A 19,533-nucleotide genomic window follows, 5' to 3' on the forward strand; every position below is an offset into this window, starting at 1 on the left:
ATATATATATATATATATATATATATATATATATATTCACACACACCTTTATTTCATAAAAATAAACCAAGATTTAGAAAATTGTGGTTTTGTTTTAACATAAAATTTTTTTTCCATTTTCGTAGTAATATTAGAGTTCGTTTTTGTTTTTTTCTAAACACAAATTATTATCATTTACCTGAAACTCTGCTGAGGGAAAAAAATCTGCTGGAGTTTATTTTTAAAAAGGTTTTTGACAACTAGCATTATAACATAACCAGTAGTAGTTAGTAAATATAAAATTTGAAGAAAGTTTTTAAACGTTTCTTTTGCCGATTCTTTTCGTTTAGTTAAACGTGTAAAACCCGAATTAAAAAAATAGACATTTCAGAGTTTCGGTGGAAATATAAACTAATATTTTGCTTTAAAACATGTATTCAACAGCACCTCTATTATTAATAGTTCATCAAAAACCAAATGGGCCAAATCCTTTGATATTTAATAGAAGTAAAGATAGTCGATAAAATATCAAGCTAACAAATATTTGAGATGAATTTATGAGGGATTACCTTACTTAATCTCTCAAAGAACAGTAAAAGGAACCCTCATATAAGAGAAACAATCCCTAAAGGAGGAAAGAGGGTGAGCCCTCTTTCAGTCCTAAAATACAGTTAAAAATTATAAAGTAGTCCTTTAAGAGTTTAGGGGCATCTGTTGTCGACATTTGGGACATTTTATCCATTGACGTTTTGTTCTAGTAACAACTGTTTATCTTTTTAAAGTCAGTAGTTTCACAATCATGACCTGAAAATATTTTCTAACAATTTTCATTCCGCATTTTAATTTTTGTAAATATACCCATCAAACATTTTATAAATATAATAAATATTTGTTAAATCTTTTAAAATGTTGAAATTTAATACTGAAATTGTTCGAAATTTTACTCCGCTTCATCAGCAATAATTGTTCAACTTGTAATATCTAATCAGCTATAAAATATATCACAATAAGAAGTATTAAAAAATACAGAGTTAAAAATATATAAAATAAAAATAAAGACTTTGAATTTATAGAATTGAGTTTTAGCAGCTAAAATGTTTTGCATCTAGGTTGTCTTATAATCAGCTTTCTTTTCTATACTTTCTTTAGTTCCTATATTATCTATTTTAGTTTCTACTTTGTCATTTGAATATAATTGTGCCTTCTCTTGGTCCGTTTGGTCCGTTTTTTTAAGCGGTATTGTTGGCGATGTAATTGGAGTTAAATAAGTTGGGCTGTTTTGTTTTGAGTTATCTGAATTTGTACTCAGTTTGTTTGTTGTTGGAGAGCTAATCTGTGCTTGATTTTCGTTCTCTGAAGTAACTAGAGAAACGTCATGCTGATGATCTGAGTCGTTACTTTCTTTTAGTGACACTGCGCTTGTTAGATTAGGCGACGTGGAGGCAGAGTTTTTTCTTAGCAAAGGACTTTCAGATTTTTCTTTATTACATTTCTCATTCACGGATTTGTTAACTTGGTGTTCGTTTTCTTTCTTTTTTGTCAAATCACCATCAGTATGAGTTCCGTCGATGTTTTTCTCTAGCTCTTCGGTTGCATCTTCTTCATCGTTAGTGAATAAGGTAAATCCATCAGTTTGTGTTTCATCGTCTTGTTTTCTCTTACGATCTTTCTCTCCCCAAATCATATTGATTAAAATATAAAGCAACAACACAACTATGCATAAAATTCCAAACATCACAAAAGTGGTAGGTGCGCCGTAATGGTGGACCAGAATTCCTCCAATTACTTCTCCAGCTCCGTAACCAAGGCCCCAATGCACTCCATGCAAAATGCACTGCATTGTAGTTTGAGCTCCAGGTCGTGAATTAATACTGACATACGATAAACAAGCGGCCCATACGGCAGCTGTTGTTATTCCAGGAAGTAGCTCTACAACAAGTACCAACCAAGTGTATGGTACAATAGAATAATAAAATAATCTAATAGAGTAACATATTAAGCCTAAATATAGTACTCGAATTTGCCCAATTTTTGAAATTAATTTCTCTGACAAGAAATACATACTGACTTCTGCCACGCAGTTCACAGCCGAAATCACTGAAAAAAGTAGCTGTGTACCTCCAAGATCTTTTAAATGCCAAAATAAGAATGTCTTGATGAAAGCCATTAAAAATCCGAGATATAATGCGGTAAATAAAAACATAAGATATTTAGGGTCTTTAAGAGCAACTAACCCAACGGACAAACTCCTTGTTTGCCCTGCTTTTTGATGCATGCTGAACTTAAACTTAAATGCCACAATCAGTCCCAGCGACATTAAGCAAGCAAAGACATAAAAACAAGGAATGTAGTCAACAATTTCACGGCTTTTTGAAATTGAACAGTGGTGCGTAGTTTTTAATGAAGCACCGACAATAAACGCTCCTAACCCCCAACCCAATGATCCAGTCAATCTTTGTTTTCCGTATCTGTGCGTTTCTTTACCCAGCATTTGTAATGTAGCTGTATCCACTAATGCTAAAGAAGGTGACGCTATTACTGTACCAAAAAGGGTGATTAAGAATAAACTTGTAAATGTTTTTGAGGCATCAATTTTATATCTATTGTAGAAATCTTGCTCGAATGATGCAATAAAATCAACTGGCCAAGGCCATCTCTCTTTCGAAAAATAAAAATCACTTGTTTCTCTTTCAAGAACAACCATTTTGTCAATTTCCTGTTCACCATCTAATGCCATCATCTCTGACATATCCTCTGTCCTATTACAATGATTTTTGATAATGGTAGCCTGCTGTTTCGGACCCGGAACAAGGCTAAGTGAAAATGTTGATGTTATTAATGCGCTCATTGATACGATTAATACAATCTTATGAATGTGAAACTTATCTGTAAGAGCACCCCAAACTGGGGTAGCAAGAAAGTTCACAAATGGTTTAAGTCCCATTATAATGCCAACTTGACTTGGAGTCAGCATAAGCTGTTTAAAGTATAATGCTAAATAAGGAAGCAATGAACCCCATGCTGAGAAAAAACAAAAATAAAATGCTTTAGACGTTAGTAATTGTCGATTAACTCTTGGGCAGCACAGACCTTCAGCTCGACGATCCTCGGTTGTTTTTAGCCTTAAACTATCGTCTTCCTCTTCCTCTTCAACCGGTTTGTTAACTTTACAAGGTCTTTCCACGTCCGGTCGAGCATTTCCACCTGCGTCACCACCATCTGACTTCTTTTCGTCCGTCATTAAAAGTATAAAAAGTATTCATTAACTTATGAATTTATATTTGTCTTTTTGACATTAATTCTAAGCATTAAGATAAGATGGGCCTCTCACGAGCACCTGCAGAGCGCTTTGCCGGTTTTTCTCAAAGAAATTTCTCTGTAAACTAGCCAGGCGTGTAATTCGGCAGAATTTAGCAAACAACACTGCATCTAAGTTACTCATGCATACATTGTTTCGTAAATCATTTTAAAATAAAATTCGTTTGTACCAACATTTTTACAAACCAACCCAGTTCCCAGGTTAACTACTGATGATAATTTGTAATACCCTTGGGTTTTTTAAATAAAATCTAAACAATAATATGTAATCCACTCTATTTTGAGTTTTACAGGAGAAGTACAAGAAATTTATTAACAAAAGTAAACATGAAAAAGTTTTTGTGACTCAATTTCATACTGAAAGTTTTTATTTTATAACTTCAGTTGATTATAACTTTTTCGTAGTATGGAAAAATGATTTTCTGAAAAGAGCTCTAAATAAAGGATGTGCTCAAGTGATTAGAGGTTGTGAGACAATCCAAACAATTAAACAACCATTTGTTTTGTCAAACTTCTAAAAAACAGGAGAAAGATTCATATATTTGACTGAAAAAAAATGGCGGATTAATATTTTGTCTTTAATGGAGGCGATCTGAATTTTCTTGTCCTGCCCCGAGTTAAAATCTCAGCTCAGTTTTAAAATTCTCCGTTTAACAAGCCCCTAAAACAGCATGATTAAAAGTAACAAACTAAAAAAAGTTTGAAATTCATTTAGATCTCTTTTTGTCTGAATATCTTAGCTTAGGAAAAGCTTTATTGGAAAGTGAAATAACGAACTTTCAGTATCACCTTATTGACCCTCATAGAAATTCAAATATTAGTTGCATGACTGTAGAGAAGAATATCAGTTGCATGACTGTAGAGAAGAATAGTGCCTCTAATAGTAAATATTAATCATTTACAAATTTAGATAAATCAAATTACATTACATCAAATATATATATTGAAATACAATATTAGTAGTAAATTGATGGGTAGATCTAAATATAGATAAATATTTACATCTACCCATCAATTTTATTCGTTATTGAAATTGCAATTTGTAAAGATGTTTTTTAATTAATTTCACTAACTTTATATACTTTTTAATTTGGTTTTGACAACTTCAATTATTAACCATTATGGAGCTTTGTTTTCTATTAAGTTATGTTTTCTGTAATAGAGTATATTAGGCTTATAATGTATATTTAAAAAGATTAGAATGGATGAAATTAAACCAACAGTTGTTAATCAGTTTTTAGAGCTCACTCATTTTAGCGATGACGTCATTATTTGTATTTCTTTAAATAAAAAATTGTTGCATTGATATTACTTGTAATGTTAATGGAATCATTTTTAACAAGATAGAGAAAATAGAGTTTAATGATGTTTGAGAAAATCTTAAGGTTCGCTTTCTAAAAAGTAAGACAATCCCAGGCATAAGAAGTTTTCATCAGTTTAACTCAATCATCTAATGATACTATCAGCTTAAAACGAACAATATCTAATGATACTATCAGCTTCAAACGAACAATATCTAATGATACTATCAGCTTCAAACGAACAATATCTAATAATACAACCATCTTTGGACAAACAAGTGAGACTTCAAGTAAATCAGGATACTTGAAATTTAAAAGTATGAAAAAAAAAAGTAATCCAAAGTTAAAATCAGTAAATTGAAACTCAATGATTTCATTTTATACCATTTTGATTCATTTTATTCAATTGAAAGGTGAAAGAGAATAACTTTGTTGAAAAAGAGTAAAAGTCAAATTTATGCACCAATACATGAGAATACCTTCAAAAAAACTGTTAATAATCGATTGAATAATTTCAAATACAACTTGAAAAAAATTTAATTGTAAAAAAAACTTTGGTTGTAAAAATAATTCTTTAAACAACACATTTTACAAATTGAAGATAGTAACAAAGGGAAAACCTTTATGTTAACAACCTTACCACCTCTCAACCAAGAATGAGTTTCAGCTATCCTTTAATATACAATTCCATATCTTTAGCACCAGAGAAATGATTCAAAAAGTTAATGATAGAAATAAAAAATTACTTTTTTTTTTACAGAAAAAGGGGAGGGGTGTGTTGAAACTGCACTGTGGTAAATTTAAACAATGGGCAGTGTGAATAAAAGTGAGCAATTACTTTTGTTAAAAGCATTTGCTAATAATAGGCTTTTACTTTTAACCAGAGCAAATGTTTCTAAGCAATTGCAGATTTTGAAATACTGGAATTACATTCTAGGAACAGTCTTTTGAATCTTCAAAAACATTCAATTGGCTATTATAAAATAGAATTTTATTTAAAGAAATTCTAAAAAATAAAGAATTTTTCAGAATACAGGACAAATGACACATCTAAAATGTATTTATCTTTATTGAAGAACTTATATGGACAAAAAAAAACTGAAAATTCTACTGATAACTAATCTTTCTGGTTTACCTATTAATAAATTGTTTTTTCTAACCTGGTGAAGAAACATCTAGCAAAGAACTTCTTCCTGTGCGGGTATTTGAAAGATAAAGTATATCTTAATAATTCTCAAACTACTCAACAATTGAAGGCCAACGTCTGTAAAGAAATTGAAGGAAAAGGCAAGAAACATTATGACAAGTGATGATTCAGGTTTTAGAAAGAGCACATCTGTGTGAAGACCAAAATAGTAGTTACATAAGGATATAATTTTTAAAACTAAATTAAATTTATTTCTAAGAAGTTTTCTGTTTAAGAAGGAATAAACAAGTATTACTAAGAAATGAAAAAGTTACTCCATTTTAAATTGGTGTTGTGAATTTTGGACCACCCTGTATTAAAATATTTACAGAGGCCTTACAATTTAGTAAGTACTTGTTTTTAGTTTTGATGTGATAAAGTAAACTAATTGGAAACATAAATAAAAGTGCCTGAAATACACTACACTAAAAATTTATACCAAACATATATTTAGGTGAGAAGTCAAAACTAAGGTTACATTTTTAAAATAACATTAAAATTTAATTTGCTTGACTTCTGTAGTAGGCTTTCCTTGGTTCCATTTTGTTAATTTCAATGACGAATCTCGTTTCATAACAGATTCAGTTTGGAATTCTGGCTTTAAACACTTGCGGAGAACGTTTGAAGCAATGCGTGAAAATTGTAAATAATTTAAACCAGCTTGTCTCCAATATGCCACCATTGTATTAGTTTAAGTTTAATGTCTAAAAATGATGTTTTACAAAAAAAACAAAAAACTAATAGTGCAGCTTTTTATTGAATATAAATTTAGCAAGTCATCCTATAAAAATTGTGTAAAATATAAGCTGATTCTTTATTTTGAAAAATAAAACTCAGAAAAATTAATAACTCTAGGTCAGTAAAAATGTATATAGTCAGTCTGAATTACTGCTTAAAAAGATAAAAAAAGGTTAAACAGAGAATTTGGATTAACCTGTTTATATATGTAAATTTGGCATTAAAAAAAAATATTGCTAGGATTGTCAAAAAGAATTTATCTTGTTAACATAGATTAATTTACCTTTGGAAACCCTCATTTAATTCACTTTACAAGATACTTAGCTGTTTTTAAAGCACTAAATTATTCAGATATTGCAGAAAGACAGTCCAATCAAAAGAATGTTTTGGCAATGACAAGTACAAACAATAAGAGTAATTAAATGTACTGCTACATACTAATAATATACATAATTACACTTATGCACCAAAATAACAACAGTCAGCACCTTTAGTTCAAGTATTTCCTTCAGAAAATATGGAACTGTAAAAAATTAGTAAAAGGCTGTCAAAATTCTTAGGTAATTGGGAGGAATGTGTCAAAAAATTTCTGTTGAAAACATTATTTCTAGAGAGCTACAAAAAAGTAATTAAATGCATTTATTACTAAAAGTTATTGTTAAAGAATGTTCTTGATTTTAACGAACTCTTATCTTTGACTTATCTCTTACATTTTCTCTTGATGTCTGATATCTTTAGCCACACTCCATACATAAAATACATAATCACATTTAAAAATTGTTAGTTGATTATAGCCCCATGTAAAGTAGTTAACTTGTGGTTGCTGATCATGAAAGCAATTACAATATAAACCGGTGTATGAGGCAAACCTTTACATACATTTACATTATGTTTAATGCCTCTTCATGATAGGAATTAGTAAAAAAAATTTCTAGCTAATTTTTTTCGGAAAAGTCGAGTTTTTTATCCAAGAGACAATTTATGTTAAAACTGTAAGAACGAACATAAGATGATCATGAAGGCAAGCCGTTTAATTTTATCGGCCCATGACACGCGGTCGTTGCAAGAAATTTATTTTTGTTATACACGACGTTTAAAAACAGGGTTAGGAATAAAAAAGGGATTTTTCAAGAGCTGCCGTGGTGTTACCTAATGATAATACCACGGCAGCTCTTAATTTATCACTGCGTCATTTCAGGCTGGCAAAAATTTCAGGCTCACAAAAAATTTGCTTCACTGCGGAAGCGCGAGTTAGATATCTAGATAATATATATCATTGGTGTTACCTAACAATGTACTATGCTATAAGAAAGCCCAAAATAACTTTGGTTCTGAAAAACTGAAAAAAAACCTCTGAATTAAAATCAATAATAAGCTCTTGCATTCTTTCTAAAACAAGACATAAAAAGGTTTCAAAATAAGACGCAAATTTCTTTTTGTAACTCATTAATAAAAACCGGCTCTATTTACAAAAACTATAAATAAAAAAATATCTTATTAATAAAATCTCACATTAATCCCTAAAATTTGATGTGTTCACTACCATGCTCGATTTTAGCAGTTTCTTATTACCATATACCCAGTTTTGAATTTAGAATTTCTCTGAATATATGTAAATTATTGGTATTAAATTTCAAAGCAGTTTATAATCATTCTTAAGCCATCAATCATTCGTTGGCCAATAATTAGTGTGTAAATTTACATTTAACTTTCAGACCTACTTTTGTTTCCGACATGAAACTCAATTTTGTAAAGCATTTCATCACAAAAAATGAGCTCTTGATGTTATTAAACAGAGGGTTTTTGTTTAAATCGACGCTGAAATCTGTTTTTAGAGTTTTCTTTACTTTAACTTAGTGAAAAGTTTTTATTTAAAAATTTTATTTAACTTCTGTAAAAACATTGTATTAAAAACTTTTTCTTGAGGTAAGCGTGCTGATGATGTTTAAAATAAGAATTGTAATATAATAATTGCGAATATAACATTGTAGAACCTTTTGAAAAAGAAATAAATTGAAAATTCACACTGAGGCACCGGTCATTACATAGTCCCGTATAAATATTAATTCACGCAACGCAAAGCAAAGATATAGATCCTTCGTCGACTTTTTGTTTAAAATGGTAAAGCTTTTCAAAATATTGATAGCGGTACCTCTCTTATCTCTCATCACCGACAATTTCTTTTAGAAGAGAATATTATTTATCAAGTTTTCTGATTATCAAAAGTAATGACTATTTTTCACTAAGAATTTTATTGTCTAGCTGAGCTGTTTATGCAACTCCTCTAAGTATAAAAGTAATTATTACCTATCACTTGGATGGGTGGTGCGGTTTATATATTATTAGGAAAAAAAAGTTCGGCATTTGAAATTTTAACAAAGTATATATATATATATATATATATATATATATATATATATATATATATATATATATATATATATATATATATATATATATATATATATATATATATATATGTATATACATATATATATAAAGAGAGTGAGGTGTATACTTAAATTTACATGATTGTACTCACTTAAAAGCTTCATCTTATACCATGAAATAGATAAATTCTCAGAAATCAGCCACACTGTTGTTTTTGAACTTTTAGCAATGAATCAACATGTTTGAAGGTCAAAACATTCACTTGTCACCTATAGATGGAAAAAAACTTTGCAGTTTTAGCAAAAAGCTTTGTAAGCAGCGTCGTTTGAATGGGTATGCTTTTTGTGTACGCCATATACTAGAAGATAGTAAAGCACCCTTTAAACAATGTGAATATAAAACCAAAACTAATGGGGAACGCTGTATTAATTCTGTCCCAATTGCTCTTGATAGAGTGTAAGTATTTTATTTTAAATCAATATATTTTTAATCAACAAGTATTTGAATTATTTTTGTGAAATTCTACTTTAGGCTCTGTCAGTTTTTGGCTATTTTTTTAAACATTTGTAACCACACTTAAAAATTGCATAAAACATGATTTTTTTTAGCTGTACAGATGTATATGCAGAAAAGCATAGAACTAAACATTTAAAAGGCTTTTTTATGTTAAATTATCAAAATTAAAATTTTTTTTTGACAACATGTCTCAAAATCTTTTGATCTTAACATTATTTGTTATCCATAATAAATAAAGCATAACTGAAAAAAATTTTAAAAAATACATTCAATTACTTAATTTTTACTGATTCAGAATTGTTGCGACAACACCGAGAATCAATATTACATTTTATTCAACAAATTCAAAAATGACACTTTTAAGTCTCTACAATTTATGGAAAGGTTTTTTTTTTTTTTTTTACAATATTATAACTTAAGATTACTGATCTTTGGAGCCAAAATGAAAGTTATCACCCAAAAACCTGGAAAAGATCTTCACTTGTATACTGTTAGTTTATCTTAGGTCTATTCAAAAATTGTTTGTTTCAATTTAATTCATTTCTTCAGTTTCTCTCCTCACAAAAATCCATAACTGTATGGTATGTAATCCATTTTTTAAAATTGAGATTTTTAAAGTTTATTTAAACTTATTATCTTTGAACAAATAAATATAAAATGATGATGCACCCTTTGTGATTCATGGTAATAGTGCTTAAGTGAGGTTGATTTTCTCTTTTAAAAACAATTTAAAACAGATTCAGTTTATGTTTTTTTTTTTAAAGGAGTATATTACTTTAAAATCCAGTCTGCTCAGTAATTACTATACACTTTTTTGAAACCCTACTTAACAGTCCCACAAAATCTTTGGGATTTAATTTAACATGGCTGATACCAAAAAATACCCATAAAGTGTATAAGTCAGAATCTTCCTTATGATTACAAATCTTAGAAAAGTTTTAAAATTGAGTTGCACAGCCATTTTAAAAGTACTTAACACTTGATACATCAGGTAGATTGTCTTTAATATTTAATTATATCTTCTTAAAATTTGTATCAAGATCAACATCTACTGAGAGGTATTAAAAAGATTTTTGCTTTAAAACAAAGCTCAGTTGGATAAAGTAAGCATTGATTTTTTCTCCAGTGTAAATTTTAAAAATTACCTTAGATTTAATTGTAATTCTCAACAAAATTTTATAAAACTAAGCGTTCATTCTGCTTAAGATCTTTACAGTTCTTTACAGTTTTTCCAGTAGCTACTTTGTACTTTAGTTGTATTTGAGTGTGTTGTAAGGTTGTTAATTCTGTTACATAATAAACCAAGGGACAATCTTTAATACTAGTGTTATACATGCAGTACTTTGGCATTGTTTGAATACAACATCTTTCTTGTTATCATGAACTCTTATGCTAAATAGAGTTTTCAAGTTTTTTTCCTGGTAATGATTGAATGATTTGCCGTTGTTTAACTTTTCTTGTAGTTCTAACTCAGGCATTTGAAAGAGACTTGTTATCTTTTTATGTGTCCATGATTCTGGTGTTAGTGATAATAGTTGTACCTTATAATGCAGGAGTCTGTAACTGAATTTTTCTTTTTTTATTTCATATATTAACCTGTCTAGATAATGATATTTGTTGACCCTATCGTTTGAGCTGGTGTTGGCTATTTCTATTGTTAAAGAAAGTTCTTCAATATTATATGCTGGTGAAACTTTTTATATTACCTTTCCACTATTTCCATTAACTTTCATTTTGCAATAGGCATTTTGTAGGGTTTTGCTAAACCTCGAGCTTTAGTATAAATATAAGTATTTTTTAAAATACTTTTGGTTTTTTTCTTTTAAGTTCTTAAATTCATTCATTGAAAAAATGACAGGCTTTGCAATGTATTCAGTGAAACCATCATAAACTATCTTACCAGAAACAAGTTAAAAAGTATGTTTATGAACTATATTTTGAAACTGCAGGAACCTCAAATATTATTTAGCATTTTTATCTTAAAATCATTTTTTAAGGGTGAATCAGTTAACCCAGGTGGCTCAAGCTGTTAAAAAATGGTAGCCAAAAAGCTATAGCCTAGTTTTTAAGTTTAAAGCTTCTATATACAGTTCTAGTAGTTAAATTTATAAAACTAGAACATATGCCTAGTTTTTATAAGCAGTAGTCTTTTAAATTGCATCATTTATAGTTATATACTGAAATCTTTATAACTTCTGCTGTTTAAATTTTAGGTATTGTATGAATCACTTGCAGGTACTTGGATTGGCACCAAAGAAACCACTACCAAAAACACCTTTTATAAAGCCACTTACTTCTAATAAAAAAAAAGCTGCGGAGTTGCCTAAAACCTTAAAACCACTCTTAGGGAAAAATGCAGAAAAAATAAATAGCTGTTTGAAGCATAAGCACAAAGCAATGTTTAAAATGCGGAAAATGCCTAATAAATCCCAATTGAAGGACTGGCATTCAAAAGCTGTTAGTAGTACAAACAATTCATTGTATAAATTAGATATTTGGAAAGACAGTTTAAATAAAGAAACACAAAGTATTGTTATAGATTATATTCAGTCTCGTGATACAAAAGTTTTGAAGAATGACTTCATGGGATTCTATAGTGAGTAACTTAATACTGATATATTGTTTTTTTAATTGCTTATTTCAATTTAAATAATTAAGTTCAATTATGTGTACTTTATAATAGAGATAGCAAAAAATATATACAGTTATAGATTAAGAATAATGTTTTCAGTAATAATTTAGTGATGATTAAAATAATGATGAAGCACAGCCTTTTTGAAAAGATTTTTGAATAAATCCTTTTTTTTGGCAGAAATTTGACATGTATCTTTACATTTCAGCTTTAAATGACTCCTTTGATCAATCACCTGACTCAAGCATATATCAAGAAGAACTTTTAGTAACTAAAGACAGAGTCTATCATGATACCCTGTGAGCAGTTTTTGTTTGCTCTGTTTATTTTGGTTTTTTATTCAATGAAACAATACTGAAATTGATGCTACAATATTAAAAAATCTCATTAAACTTTTTACATAAAACTTTACTTTAAGCTATGCATCTGTTATGGTTGTGAGTATGATGATAATTTCTTCTCTTAGATTATCAGATAATACTTCAGTTCAAGAATTAAAGCTTTTACATAAGCTGAAGCATCAATACAGTCAGCTAAAACAAGTGATAATGTCCAAAAGTGAAACTTTATCATACACTAAATTATCTAAACTGATATTGGCAGCAAGATCAGATGCTGTTCAACTTGCTAATGTTTTAAATATGGAAAATGTTATGAAGAAACCAGCACTCTTTAAGTATATAAAGTTTATTTACTATTTAATTTAACATATATTCAATGTAGTTAAGACATTCCTGAATCATCTGGAAAATAAAGCTCTGAATTGTTATCTGGCCCTTGATGTTAACTTACTGAATGTCTTTTTTTTGCATGGTTCATTATCTTGTGAAATCATCAAAAGTTAAAATGATGAAATCAGTGTTAAGTCAATATTAACTTGTAATTTGCTACAAGGAGCTTTTCATAAATAGTTCAAACTGGTTTAAACTCTTTGTACTGGTGATTAATTAGAAGCAATTAAATGAGTGAAATATACCTTTATGTGCAATTTGTTTTAAGTTGAATCTTTATGTAAAATAAAACTTCCTTGTTTATATCAACATCAGTTCAAAGTTCATACCAACAATTAACTAAATCAGGTCTATAACTATAATTAGCATCATGATAAAAGTTATCAAAAACTGAAAAATACTATTAAATTTGTTTACTTCATTTTAATTTGTGCAATAACTGTAAAATAGCTATAGAATAATTATCATACACATTAAAAAACAAAGATGAAGATGTTTTTCTGAAAAACTAGAGAAATAGTTTTTTTTAAGAACAAATGCAAATATAGTTCTTAGTAAGGTTTTTACCAGTAAATATTGTGGCATATTTATGAATGATTTTAAAAAAGATTTATTAAGTTTTCATAAAGATATTAAGGGAGTGGAGCAATGATGAAAAATATTAATCTACACAAAATTTTACTCTAAACCAAATTTAGTACCAAAATTTTCTAATTTTTTACATTATTTTTTTAAAATTTTAAGATTGACAAAACCCAATTTTTTAATCATTTGATTATGAAAATTAAACAAACTTTGAGATTGGTATCTTTATGTTTGATAGAATCATGCTGAAATTTTTGTTTAGTTAGAAAATTACAGTTATCATGGTTGTTATATTTGATTATTCTTAAGTTGTTTATTGTTTAAATATTTATTAAAAAAAAAAACTAAACAAAAGAAAAATATATATATATTAACAAAGTTATGTAAGAGAAAACTCAAAAATGCAATAACATTATTTATACATTAACCCTTTAGAGCCCACCCAAGCTTAACTTTAAACAAAAATTATGATCAACTGTGTAAGTACATGTTTTGTGGTGCAAAGTACAAAAACATAACTTTTTTTGAAATTTTTTTTTGACAATGAACTTTTTTAAATTGTAGCATATCTGCTACAACGGGCTTTTAAGGAAAAAAAAGGTTTTAAATGTTTTTATGTCTCTATTGGTAGTACCAGTTTTTATAAATGAAACAATTTCGTTCTCTTTGCATACAAAGCCAAACATTACATTTTTGGCATTGAATGTATGAAAACCCTGCAGGGCATTTTTTACATCGTTGTTTTTTCTCAGTGTATGCTGGTAGATGGTTTACTCTGCCTTGTCTTATGTCTTGCGTTGGGTTGCTTTGGACCACAGATCTTTTAGCCTTTGGTGGTATCATAGCTTCAAGAGATGGTCTGCCAACCTTACATTTCTCTGCCTTTATTAGACTTGTTGCAACTTCTGCTTGAAATTTTTTTAGGGGCACATGTTTTGAATTTTGGGTTTATTAATTTTAAATCTCTACGCTATAGAAACCATGCATTTACTAGTGCGATCATTATTGTATGCGCCCAAATGTAGATATACCAACGATGACACCTAAGATTAGCTTTGTAAAATGAGCACATCATATTAAGCTTATCAATTCCACCCATATACTTGTTGTATGTTTTAATAATATAGGGTTGATTAACATTTATATACTTTTTATACTTTCGGTCATATTGTTTAACAGTATAAACCGGTTCAATTCCAACATATGAAGATACTAAAGTAACAGCTTTATTATCATACCAGCGTAGCAAAACTAAATTTGAATATGTGTCAGTACGATAATCATAGCTTCCACGGCCATCTTTACTTAAATCCTTTTCACATAGTAACGGACACTTGTTCAAACGGTTTGTACGAATGGTGCCTACAAACCGAATTGATTGTTCTTTGAGCATATCCAACAGAGTTAGCGATGTGAAAAAATTATCTGCAAATACTTTAAAGTTATGACCAGATGGTAAGCTGAATGACATATTAAGGACTATTGATGCACCGACTCCATATGTTGATGCTTTACTCGATTCGGTTTCTTTACCCTGGTAAACATCAAAATTATAAAGAAATCCACTAGATCCACTTCTACCCCAAAGTTTCAATCCCTATTTGGTTAGTTTGTTTGGTAGGTAATACTTTATTAAAGAGCGTCCTTTAAAAGCAATTCTGATTTCATCCACACTATGAAATTCTTCTGGTGATACTTTCAAAAAATTTGTGCGCAGTCCTGTAATCCAAGGGCGCAACTTCCAAATGCGGTCACTATCCTTAGTTTCCTGTGTTATATTTATATTATCAACAAAATGTAAACTATGCAAGGTAGACCAGAAACAATTTCGTGACAAAACAGAGCTAACGCCATCATAGCTCATGTATGCTTCCCAATATGATCTAATCAATGGCATCTTAACAAACCCTATCCGTATATAGACACCAATAAATTTTTCAATCTCTTTTGGTGTTAAATTAGTACTTGAACCAGTTAATTGAGTGCTGTATAAATTGCTTTGCTCTGTTACTATTTTAAGAAGCTCATCAGTGACAAACATTTTGAAGTATTGATAGGGAGTCCTGTCATCTGGTATGGGTTGTGGTGATAGCTCCTGAAATTTTGTATCACCAACATGTAAGTCAACCTTTTTTCATAGTCATTTTACTGGTTTGTTCTTATTTACCATATTAGACAAAGGTTGGTCATCATCACTACTATTATTATTATCATGAGGGACATTTTCTTCTTCACAATTTACATTCAGTTGCCGAACAGGTCCTTCATCACAAAAATCATTATCTACAATCTTATTGATATTCTCAGGCTCATAATCTGAATCTGAGTCATTCAAGTCATCAAAGTCACTATCTCCATCAAGAATATAAGCAAGAGCGTCTTCTATGTTATAATTTTTGTTTTTATACATCTAAAATTAATTATAAGTTAAACAAAATTAATATGCATAAAACATCCCATTGTAGCATATCTGCTACATAAAACCTAAGCATGTTATTTCATACATTTAAAATTATAAAAACTATAACAAACACTTGCAAGAACTTCTTTAAACTTCTTTATGTTTAAAGAAACGTTAAACTCGTATGTTAACAGTCAAAAAATTATATAAAAGAAACTAATTTGGAGCCACATTATAGACAATATCGCCATTCTTTAAAAATAAGATTTGAGTGTTGGTGTTTTTCTTGACAACACAAACTTACAATATCAAAATTAATTAAGTAATGAAACTGTTGTTGCAAATATGCCACAATGGGCATTTTTGACATGAATAGATAAGCCATACTCGAATGCCAGGTTAATAAATATTTGTTGCAGATCTGCTACACGGGGCTCTAAAGGGTTAATTATTGTCCTTTTGATGCATAGGATGCTTACAATTGTTAGTTAAGATTGTAAAAATATGTTTATACTTCAGCTTCATCTAGATCACTAAATCAAATTTAACTGGGTGTTCCGCCCTCTGTGAGTATGCAAGGAGTGAGTGAGTTTGGTATAGATTAGATTCTCACTCTGCAGTAAGGCCCCAGCGTACTTATTGCTAACATTCCTAAGAAATGGAGGCTGGCAAACTTTAGGTATATATATAAACTATAGGCATAAATTTGTGAAATCTCTTTTTTTGTATTACTTTGAATGGTTAAAAGCCCCAATAAAACAGATGGTGCTTTTTAGTACTGTCAGCATTTTAGAAAACTGCTTGAAATCATAGTCCATTTTGTTGAATTGCTCTCAATTTTGTTTTGACAACAGATTATCCTTACTCTCTGATTCTGAAGTAAAAGTTAATTTAGCTTCTATCTTCTGATACTTCCTTAAAAATTAGCTATCTTGATCAATCTTCATTAAATCTATAGCAATCAAGACCTAATTTATTTTTGTTTTTTAAGTCAACAGAAGATATAACTCTGGGCCTCTCTGTCTAATTTGCACTTAACAAATATGATATATTCAAATCTTATATCATCTTTAAGCAAGTTTATAAATTTAAATTTATTAGCAAAGTATTTATGATTGTAGCCACTATATTTGATTAAATACCATCTACCATGTTCTATAACAATGGTAGCTAGTACATTTAAACTGATCTTCAGCCACCTAAATTTGTGCACAAATAAAGTCTCATTTTAATTGAGTTAGTCAACTTCTATATTTTTCTTCTATGACCTTATTCTTTGATGATCTTGTTCTTTGATGATCTTATTCTTTGATGATCTTATTTTTGAATGTCTTCCTATCTATACTTCCAAAAACTAACATACTTTTTTCCAGTTCCTCTCTTTCTTTTCTGAGATATTTCCTTTCTTACGACCTGAAATTTTCAAAAAGATATTTGTCCAAATAAGCAATTCCTGGGCAAAATGTAATCAGTACTTTTCTTACTGAGTAATGAAAGAATTTTACCTGTAAAACACTATGCCAAGCTTAATAGATAATGAATTTTACTAAGCATAATGTACCACAATAACGAAAAACATTAGGCTGTACACAAATGTTTCCAGTTTTTTTTTATTTTTTTAAAAGTTTTTAAGATTGAAAACAATATTTTTTACATGTTTCTTTGATTTGTATTTGAAGACATGTTGAGCATATTTGATGTTTATTATCTTTATGATTGAATAAAGATTAACCAATCAAAATTTTTCTGACACTTGCAATACTGTTCAAATTTACCTCTTAAGACGATTTCAGAAAATACACGTTCTACAAACTGCCTTTACTCGGTCGAGGTAGTCCAAACGTTTTTACCGTTTCTTTTTAGAAATCATTCTAAAGTTACAAGGTACAGTATTCCATGTTCATTAATAACAGGTTCTAATCGATGCCTAAACAATTCACTTCCATTTACAAAGTTTTGTAAGCAGCGTATCTTTTCACTCATTGTTTTCAGTTTTTATATTCGATTTCTTAACTTGTGCAGTTATTTTCCCAGTTTATGATTAGATTAATGTACGTAATTAATTTCTCTGTTTATGATAAGGTAAACTTAAGAGATTACTAGCTGTACTTACTAATACTTGCTGAATTCTTTAAAGTAACAATTTTTATCTTCATAATCTTTAAGAATCTTATTTTGTTTATATTTCATACTGTTGTATTGGTATTATTATTAATGAAAGATCCCCTCTCTAACAGTTCAAAACGCGATTAAGTTTTTTTAACGTTTTTGTAGATAATGTAAGTCCTTAACCTAACTTTTAGATTTACATCATGATAATCAACAGCAACTTTTTACAAAATGCTATGATAAGCATTTAAACAGAGCCAAATGCCCAGGCTCTAAGTTAAATATCCTTCAAGATCATATTATTTTAATGAAAAAACGAAAGAAAACGGTAAGTTTATCTTTCAACTTTGGTTTAAAAATTATTCCAACAGTTGCTTTTATAATCTTTTATTTGTTTCAGTTAAAATCAAAAAGAACGTTTCCATCAAAATTAAAAGAGTTAAATGAGCAAGAATCTGATCAAAATAAGACAGGAGAAAGTGCATCAGATTTAAACGGAAGTTTTTCTTCAGAAACAACGACTGATTCTTATACGTCGTCATCAGAAAGTGAAGATGATGACGATGATGGTGATATTTCAGCTCCAGAAGAAGCGTTTCATCTTCCGCCGGGTTCTTTATCGTTTGCTCCTCGTTGTCGGATAGACGAAGAGGACGCGTTGTTTAGAAACGCTAACTGCGAACTTGATGACGAAGATGACGAACTTATGTGTTGTTCTAATGAATTTTCCTTTGATTCCAAGGTTCCAAGAGAATTATCTTCTCCAACACTTAACCAACTTTCAACATCCGATTTTGATGTTTCTTTTAACACTTTAATGGATTCTACTCAATCTCTAGACAATGAAAGTAACCCAATGTCAGGATCGTTTTTATCATATGTGCATCCTGAGAACGAAGCAGTTGGTACTCCACGGAGTCGTATTACCAAAAGCGTTTCGCGGACCTCATTAAAAACCTCTATGATTCCAAATGGAGCAGAAGCAAAATCAAAAATTTATATGAAAAATAATAGTAATGAATTAAAAAATACGTCAGGTGATCGAGTCATGAAACGAAAACAGGATTTTAATCATTTCTCGTTATCAGCAAGCACTAAACCCACCGAAGACGAAGGTTTCAATAAAAGATATTTAAGCGAATCTATAACTCTAATGCAACCTCTCTATCATGAGCGGAATTTATTTGATGGTATTAGTATTGAGGCTTCTTCACCGCTGGAAAAAGTTAATCCAGATATATTCTTCTCGTCTGTATTCCCTTTAACTTCAGATAGACAATAAAACTATATTTTTTTAATAGTAACATATTTTGCGCCTTCGATTCAGCTGAAATGACCTTACTCGAAAAATTATTTATAAGGATTTTTTTCTTATTCTAGTTTTCCTAAAAAAAAATAATTTCTCAACATTTAGACTGTTTTTACATGAAATTATTCTTCTTTTTAGAAATGTAATTTAATGTAGCTAAAACCCAATTTTTCTTTTTAAGGTTTTATGTATATATTTGTAAATAATTAGGATTAACGCAATTAGAATTTCTTTCAGAAGATGTACAAAGCTTTAAAACTGCGATAAAAAGCTTTAATATTTAAACATATCAAATTCGAAATTTCATTTAAAACCGGTTATTTGTCAAATAATCAAG

The 19,533-nt window shown here is 29.4% G+C and overlaps 2 protein-coding genes and 1 long non-coding RNA gene across 5 annotated transcripts; 1 reads left to right on the forward strand and 2 right to left on the reverse strand.

Annotated features, from left to right (window-relative positions):
• Positions 1–945: 945 nt before the first annotated feature.
• LOC145189812 (major facilitator superfamily domain-containing protein 6-like) lies at positions 946–3,358 on the reverse strand. Its single transcript, XM_080066483.2, has one exon. It carries the CDS (start codon positions 3,218–3,220, stop codon positions 1,085–1,087), a length of 2,136 nt encoding a protein of 711 aa, XP_079922609.2. The 5' UTR covers positions 3,221–3,358; the 3' UTR covers positions 946–1,084.
• Positions 3,359–6,216: 2,858 nt separating this feature from the next.
• Positions 6,217–7,605, reverse strand: LOC149886816 (uncharacterized). Its single transcript, XR_016453790.1, has 2 exons — positions 7,233–7,605; positions 6,217–7,045 (listed from the first exon to the last, which is right to left on the reverse strand). It is a non-coding gene; the product is annotated as an uncharacterized LOC149886816 (long non-coding RNA).
• A 957-nt stretch (positions 7,606–8,562) lies between these two features.
• LOC145190521 (uncharacterized) lies at positions 8,563–19,509 on the forward strand. 3 transcript variants are annotated; one of them, XM_090090733.1, is made up of 8 exons: positions 8,563–8,747; positions 9,140–9,369; positions 11,643–12,025; positions 12,270–12,360; positions 12,528–12,737; positions 17,642–17,745; positions 18,082–18,215; positions 18,288–19,509. In XM_090090733.1, the coding sequence occupies exons 2-8, from the start codon at positions 9,152–9,154 to the stop codon at positions 19,167–19,169; spliced, it is 2,022 nt and encodes a 673-aa protein (XP_089946859.1). In that variant the 5' UTR covers positions 8,563–8,747; positions 9,140–9,151; the 3' UTR covers positions 19,170–19,509. The 3 variants fall into 3 exon arrangements, with proteins under 3 accessions (XP_089946859.1, XP_089946861.1, XP_089946860.1); XM_090090735.1 differs by having other exon boundaries at positions 8,563–8,643; XM_090090734.1 differs by lacking the exon at positions 8,563–8,747 and having other exon boundaries at positions 9,042–9,369.
• Positions 19,510–19,533: the final 24 nt, after the last annotated feature.

The sequence above is a fragment of the Hydra viridissima genome, unplaced genomic scaffold (assembly GCF_058129835.1).
Source record: "Hydra viridissima isolate aposymbiotic clone 2 unplaced genomic scaffold, HvirCarnegie_v1 scaffold_6, whole genome shotgun sequence".
Lineage (NCBI taxonomy): Eukaryota > Metazoa > Cnidaria > Hydrozoa > Anthoathecata > Hydridae > Hydra > Hydra viridissima.

Excerpts from the sequence above, each read along its gene's own strand:
- LOC145190521 (XM_090090733.1), top strand. The coding sequence starts at position 9,152 with ATGTTTGAAGGTCAAAACATTCACTTGTCACCTATAGATGGAAAAAAA. Across the intron at positions 12,738-17,641 it reads AAGAAACCAGCACTCTTTAA|AAATCATTCTAAAGTTACAA; the intron begins GTATATAAAGTT and ends GTTTCTTTTTAG. Across the intron at positions 18,216-18,287 it reads TGAAAAAACGAAAGAAAACG|TTAAAATCAAAAAGAACGTT; the intron begins GTAAGTTTATCT and ends TATTTGTTTCAG.
- LOC145189812 (XM_080066483.2), bottom strand. The coding sequence starts at position 3,220 with ATGACGGACGAAAAGAAGTCAGATGGTGGTGACGCAGGTGGAAATGCT.